Source organism: Pyxicephalus adspersus, chromosome 12, assembly GCF_032062135.1.
Source record: "Pyxicephalus adspersus chromosome 12, UCB_Pads_2.0, whole genome shotgun sequence".
NCBI classification, from domain to species: Eukaryota; Metazoa; Chordata; class Amphibia; order Anura; family Pyxicephalidae; genus Pyxicephalus; species Pyxicephalus adspersus.
Window position 1 is genome coordinate 39,126,338 of NC_092869.1, and position 7,608 is coordinate 39,133,945.

Consider the following 7,608-nt stretch of genomic DNA (forward strand, 5'->3'; position numbering starts at 1 on the left):
AGCTCCTTTGAGGGACAGTTAGTGACACGACTATGGACTTTGTACAGCGCTGCGTAATATGATGGCGCTATATAAATACTGTATAATAATAATAGAAGAAGGAAAAGCAACTGCATGGCCAAGTGTGACTTACATATATTACAAAAAAAAAAAAAAAAACTGTCCACAAATGCAACTTATTCCCTTGGGAACAGTTGACCCTGTGGCAGAATGCTGCAATGGCCATAAACAAACCTGATGTACATAATAAAATTAAATATCCTCATCCAATATAAACATTTATGAACCGTTCACATGATCTACAATTGCTGCATATTTGATAAAGGTAAACAAAATTGTGATAGATAGCCTGGTAAATGCCAATCAGAAAAATCGCCTACACATCCAAACATCTATATTGTGAGGGGCATCAGCAATCTTGTAATGTTACAGATACATTGCCCAATATTTGATTGATTTTGCTTTTATACAAGTGTTTCCCCCTTCCCTAAGGCTGGGTTTGCATCTGTTTGGTGCAGTGCGTATTACCCAATGTAACACTTTGGTATGCTGTGGTGCCATTCATTCTGAATGTCATCGCAGTACCATTGTGTCTTGTAATGTTACTTTGCATTGTGCTGTGCTGTATTTAGGGAAAAAAAAAAAAAAACACAATCTGGGCATTGCAATGTGTTAGCACACCATGAGATTGGGGCCTATAGCTAAATACACATCAGATAAATGTTGCGTACAGCTGTCCGTCGATCCATCCAGGCTGTGATACAGCAGGGAGTCACAAGCTCACCCTCTCCCTGTTTCTATTTCATTAAAGCAGAACAGTGCTGTGTCCAGTACTAGTTCCTTCTCCTGACACAATCCCAAAAGATAAGCCCCATACAGACATCAGGTTTCTGGAAGTTAAGTCTCGAGATAATTTTCCAAGAGGATCTTTAAAAGACCATTTACCTTTTTCCTTGATAAGCCAGGCCAGTGAGATGTCACTACTAACCTAGCAAGTGAGATTTTGCAACAGGGGTTTGGAGTAGGAGTTGGGCCAGCAAGAATCTTTTCCATTGGAAAAGGGGTTCCTTTGCCAGGGTGATTCAGAATCGCTGGCCTGACATGACCCCAAGAAACAAATACAAGCATTAAAACATTGGGCCCGATTCTTTAAAAGTTCTCCAAGGCTGGAGAGGATACACTTTCATCGGTGAAGCTGGGTGAACCAATAAACCTAGAATTAATCTGGTTCAAGATTGAAAACATTGGCTATAGCAAATGACTTTAAAGAAATCCATTACAGGTTTGCTGGATCACCCAGCTTCACCAATGAAAGTGTATTCCCTCCAGCCTTGGAGAGCTTAAATTAATCAGGACCTTTATTGGAAGTCCCTACTATGACAATGCTACCCGTTTAGGAGTGTTGTGTGTTTTTAGGGGCTTTTCTTTAAGAAAATCAAGGCAGTGCTGAGGTTCAAAGGACAGTTGGAGAACATGTAAAAACACTAATAGGGGGTTTTATGGACATCCTTCTCTCTTGCCCAAGTAAAGCAGGATCGGAGTCGATTGGATGGGCTGATATTATAATAAGGCGCAGCCTTTCTTAACATGGAACCCTTGAAATTGCCTTCAAGTCTTTAGGGAACCTCTTCTATAATTTCTATAGCTTACAGTACATTAGTGTGGTGGTCATTGGGAAGAGTTCCTCCTACATTGCTGACTATTGGGAAGAATGTCACCCTTACAGATAGCCAAAATAATCGCTGGGCTCACTTGATCTGACCTGAGAATCACAAATTTCCCATTGCTCAAGGAATCCCTAGCAATCCATGGAGGAACCCTGATGAAGTATAAAACACAGCTACCCAACCACCATAAAAGAAAAAAATGGAAGTAATTATTTGGAGGGGCGGCTTCTTTTTTTATTGATAAATGATCGCAGTGCTGCTTCTAATCATTCGAATAAAGAATGATCCCTGATGCTGGGCTGTGGGGCCCACAATGGAATAATAGACAATCATCCCCAACACCAGGCGTTGGGATTCTGGGAGCTACCCATGGTCTCTATTATTGGTAATTGGTTCATTTATTCAACAGCTGTTTGTATTATTGCAATTGTGTTACCCTGCGTGGTTTTGCCCTGGGGCTTTTCCACATTGGCCGGTCCCCCCCTGGTGCATGGGAGCCCCGGCTGTGACCGGTAGCGGGTTCCTTTTTATGCCAGCTTTATTTTGGCATATTTAATATTTGCTGGCAATTGTTCAGCAGCTTCAGAATCTCTCCATAGCATTCCCCCTCGCTTGCGTGTGTGCGTGATCGCTCCCTTTCCCGAGCGTCATCTTATATAACCAGGATGCTCGTTGATTGCTGAGCAGATGCTGCCCCTGTCACATTATGTGCTAGATCTGAGTGCGAGCGCTCGGCTGGAGATGGGACCTTGCGTGGCTGACAGCTCTTTAACTACTCAGCTAGAATGTTCAGCACGCAGCTGCTTGGCGAGCCAAACATCTTAGGTTTCAAAGAGCACCTGTACTGCTAAGAAGAAAAAAATATATATGCTTCAATGTAGATGGGAAGACAATGGGATTGAGATACTAAAAAATATGAACTGTTCACTTTTCTTTATTTCCTTGCAAGAGATTTTGCACTCAGCTTAGTGAATGTGGTGACTTTGCAAAGAATATCCAAACAATAATGAAGGCCATTGGTAACTCCCAATCACATGCAAGAAATTCCAAAACCAGGATTTTTCCTTCACGTCATACATGGATGAATGGATCAGTAAGCAAAGTGAAATATCCTTTGCCAAAGGGTCAATTCATTTTGCTAAGTGAAACGCCTGTATTGCTTTGCTAAATCAACTCCAACTCCAGATCAGTGGCTTATGGAGCCCCATGAGAAGCAAAAAGTCGTTGATTCTTAATCAATTAAAAAATAAAAATAAAACAAAAAACTAAACGCCCCAAAAGTCTAATCAATTTTTAATTGAAATTATGTCCATATTGCAGTACAATTAAACAGTTTTACTCCTTTTAGACATTTTCATCTATTCCAGAGGTGTCAAATACAAATACACAGAGGGCCAAAACTAAAAACTTAGACAAAAGTTGTGGGCCAATGAAATTTGTTGAAAAAAATTGAGAAAGTTTTTCCTTCTCACTAGATTTAAATCTTTTCACATTGAAACAGAGAGGTCATTCAATCTGGAACAATCCTATAATAGAGGAAGAGGCATAAGATTTTATTTTTACTTCAGAAAAAAATCTTATGCCACATTCTCTATTTGTAGCCTTCCGAGTTAAATTTTAATGGCAACCTTTTTGCACAGGCTAACAATAATAATAGCAATTTTCTTCTATGAAAAGGTAACCATTCTGGGCCAGGCCAGCTGCAGTTCAGATTTAGGATTCCTTTGGGGGCCAAAAAAAGGTAGTTGGGGGCCAGAGTTTGACACCCCTGGTCTATTCAAATCCAAAATATGGTATGGCTAGCTAATTTTTATTACCCAAGGACTACAATGTGACGCATGCTAACCTCTCATCTATATTCTAGGGCCCCACACGGTTACCATCAGATCCCGCCTCCACTCCCCCTACTGGTTACATCTCAGTGGTGCAGAAACCAGAGGCAGTAGTGCATGCGATGAAGGTATGTAAATAGGGAAAAAGAATGGGAAAGCAGCCTCCCGATTACTATTAAGTTGTATCTTGAAAATGGTGCATGGTCTTTCTTGCATGATATCGATTTTGTAATAAGGCCATTCAGACCAGCACAAGGCACATAATGCAGTCTTGTTACATGTAGTCATGCTCCATGCAAATAGTTGTCAGAGGAGGAGGCTATTATAGAACACACAAGTCAACTGGAATGTTTAAATGACTGTTGCAAATGGATTTTAATGCCCACCAGAAGTCTGACAATTGTTGGTTGTTGATTTCCTGACTTCTAGATACAATCCTTGAGTTTCTGGGACTACCTAACAGTATTAAAAAAAACATTGACATGGTTTTTAAAAGCTGAACTTTGTGTAGGGCATCATTCAAAAAGCAGTTATTCATCAAATCCCCCAGCAGGTGGAGCTTTGCTGCTTCCAGGTCAGCCTTCCATTTCCTCACTTACAATGCAGGACTGCTGCTCCTGCATCATAAATGAAATCATCAGGGTTTCAACTGATGGAGCACCAAAGAGAAAGAAGTACTAGTGACATGAAGAGAAAGCATAGAGCACGGGATCAAATAAATAAAATGCATTTTAAATGCCACCCTAAACAAAAATGAGCATTCAACCCTTGCAGAGTGGGCAGCCCCTATGTAAGGTTAATTCTGAAATTTCCTGCTTTATCTATATTATTTTATACCGCTGTGCGTACACAGTAACTGAGACAATGGACCTGACTTATTAAAGCTCTTCAAGACTATCATGGGAGAACCTGGGTGATCCAGGATATTTGGAATGGATCTGGTCAAAGACTGAAAATACTTGATGATTTTTAAATTATCCATTTCAGATTTGCTGGATCATCCAGGTTCTCCTATGATAGACTATATTCTCTTGTCTTGGAGAGCTTTAGCAAATCTGAACACTGTTTATTAAGCTGAAAAGTCAAATTTAAAGCAGAAAATATGCTGGTTTACCTATGAAAGATGATAAAGTGTAATTGAATGGTGTTTCTCTATAAGGTCTTCCATCGACATCTCAGACTGGTAAAGAATATTACAGTTCAGTAGCCGATTGATGGAATAGTCTAATATTTGGCCATATTAAGACCCCCGGATGGGTTAATATGACCAATCTCTCCCAATCAAAGCTATAGAGAGGGGGTGCAGAATTTAGAATACAGCCTTGGATAAAAAAATCCTTATTTTCCTCCAGGTGCTAGAGGTTCATGAAAATTTGGACAGACAGGCCCCTGACAGCTACGAGGAGGACCTGAGCGAGAAGGAGAAGGCGATTGTCCGAGAAATGTGCAACGTGAGTACCTAATGTCCCATCCAGTGCTGCACCGGTCACCTCATATAGACAAAGGTGCCGCCAGTTGTCCCATCTTTGGATTTAAGAAAGACTTTAGTAATAATGTGACTGGTGCCATTGTTGTCCTCTTTTTGGAAAACACTCTTGCACCCTGTTAAACTGAACCAGTCACTGACCCAAATGAAGTCTCCATTATTAGCTAGGACTGCACATGCAATAGCAGCGTGCTTGTTCCACTTCAGTAAGTTATGGCATTGGAAACATGTGGAGACCGGCATCTAGTATTCCCTAAAATGTGGCCAATTTTACCCAGGGTGTCAACTGATGCTGGAGTCCTGATGGAGCCACCCAGTGAATTTCCCAAGTTTTGCACCTTAAAGAAAATCTTTTAAATCTCCGTTTATCATTCAGTGGCCGCATTAGTTTGTCCTGTATTATTAGCCAGTGATCCTGCAAAAACCACACTTCCTGTCCTATGGTGACAACATTCGCTATTATTACATAGTATTTATATAGCGCCATCATATTACGCAGCGCTGTACAAAGTCCATAGTCATGTCACTAACTGTTCCTCAAAGGAGCTCACAATCTAATGTCCCTATCATAGTCATTAATGTAGTCCAAGGTCAATTTTGGGGGGAAGCCAATTAACCTAACTGCATGTTTTTGGGACGAAACCGGAGTACCTGGAGGAAACCCACGCAGACACAGGCAGAACCTACAAACTCCATGCAGATAGTGTCCTGGCTGAGATTCTAACCTGGGACCTAGCAGTGCAAAGGCCAGAGTGCTGCCCATATTGTATCTAAACAAGCTAAATACAATGGAGTTGAGGAAGTGGGTTCTGTCCACCTGGAACAGCTACATAAGAATAGACAATTGGATTTGGGTTCTCCTTTAAAGCACAGACTTTTTTTTTCCTATAAAAGTGCCTTTTGGTGCAGTAATCACCTTTAGTTCAGAGCCGCCCCGACGATTCTTGTCTTGCCCCTAGATGTTAAATCAGAAGGAATGCAATGGCAGCAGCCCAAGCAGAATTAAAGTGGTCACCTAACCCCATTGCTCGTTCTCCTCCGACAGCTACAGAAAAAGTTGTACAGACAATGACAGGGCAGAGAGGATGGGCCAGCACAGACCGCAATTGGACACCCCCAAAAGAGGAAGGGAGCTGAACAATTTTCAATCCACATTGCAAATTGATAAACCATTATCAGTATTTTCCCCAGGGGCCAGTGGCAGCCCAATTTTTTTTAACAACCCAAACAAAGCCGGGTGGTTACAGAAAAATGCCGGGTGGTGACCTAGCTAAAAAGAGTAAAAAACACTAAAAGGGAAAATTTAAAGTATTTTTGTGGGTGTCAGGTTGGTGACCGGTTCCCTTTAACTAGAATCTCTTACTATGTATCTGCACTCGGCTGGAGGAATATGTAATGTACATACGTCCGTCTGTTCTTTTGCAGGTGGTATGGCGAAAACTGGGAGATGCCGCCAATTCCAAACCTTCAATCAGGCAACATCTGTCTGGAAACCAGTTCAAAGGACCTTTGTAGAACTAAATCTCCATTCTCTTCCCTTTAGCGGAAGATCCAAGGCACTTGTATTGATGAACTCTGTATACTGTGACTTGAGGTCGTTAGATAAGCTGGAGACACCATAGACTGTACAGATGTCTGCTGATTTTACTGGACCTTTCATTTTGTATTCTTCATCACTTGTACAGATGTTAGATTGATAAAAAAATGGGGGGGATATAAAACCACTAAATGTCTCCTTTGTCTCACTCACACGCTCCTATAGATGACTGTACTGGAGTTTAGAAGAGGGGACCCCAATTGGTGGCTCTTCCATAGATCACTGTAGCAGAGTTTAGATGAGGGGGCCCCAATTTTTGGCTCTTTACCTGTCTGCCTAGCCTGACCCCCCGCTACGACTTTAGATCAGCTGATGAATTTTTGTGCGAACAGTTTTTTTTTCTTATGAGGCAATTAGTGCTACACACTGGATTATCCCCCCCGGAAATCACATCCAGAATTTTGTGCATTTTATTTAACACAAATCGGGATATTTTTGTATAGAATAAGAAGCGTAGCTTCAAGAATTCTGGGATTTTTTCCCCGCCTTCCCCCATGTTTTGTGAACTCTCTCCAGGGCAAAATATTGCCGATTTAGGTTTTATTTAAAGGAACTTGGGAACAAAAAAAATAATCTTAACCAGGACTTTGTAGATTTTTATTTGGTAAAGACCAAAATTTTCTCTTGTATTTTTTTCCTCCAAAGTGCTGTATATAAAGTGGATGGATTTCTATTTTGTTACACTGTATTAGATAACGTAGAAGTTGACAGAGAAAAATATATTCCTTTTATGCCGGTATATTAAAAATTCTGTATACAGGAGGTGCAGATTTTGTTTTTGTTTAATGGGTACCTGTTTGCTGGTTACATAAGGAGGTGTCTGGATATTCCTGCAGCTGTTCCGATCGGGAAAAGCCCCAATATTTTCTAGTAGTATTGCCATGAGCCACATTTCCCATTGGCCCTATGATAGGCAGCTTTATTAAGCAATAAAAATGGATAGTTTACTGGCATTTTTAGGTTGGTGACAGGGTCTCTTCAAAGTGCATCAAAATCCAAACCTTGTTGTATATAGCCTTACATAGA

The 7,608-nt window shown here is 40.9% G+C and overlaps 1 protein-coding gene across 2 annotated transcripts in view; it reads left to right on the forward strand.

The window, feature by feature from the left end:
- CCDC85C (coiled-coil domain containing 85C) overlaps positions 1-7,344 on the forward strand; it is a 94,996-nt gene extending 87,652 nt beyond the window's left edge. The window contains exons 4-6 of one of the 2 annotated variants that reach the window (XM_072429008.1): positions 3,532-3,627; positions 4,852-4,950; positions 6,411-7,344. In XM_072429008.1, coding sequence (XP_072285109.1) covers positions 3,532-3,627; positions 4,852-4,950; positions 6,411-6,500 — 285 coding nt within the window. In that variant the 3' untranslated portion in view covers positions 6,501-7,344. The remainder of the gene's footprint in view (positions 1-3,531; positions 3,628-4,851; positions 4,951-6,410) is intronic. The other variant, XM_072429009.1, reaches the window with a different exon arrangement.
- Positions 7,345-7,608: the final 264 nt, after the last annotated feature.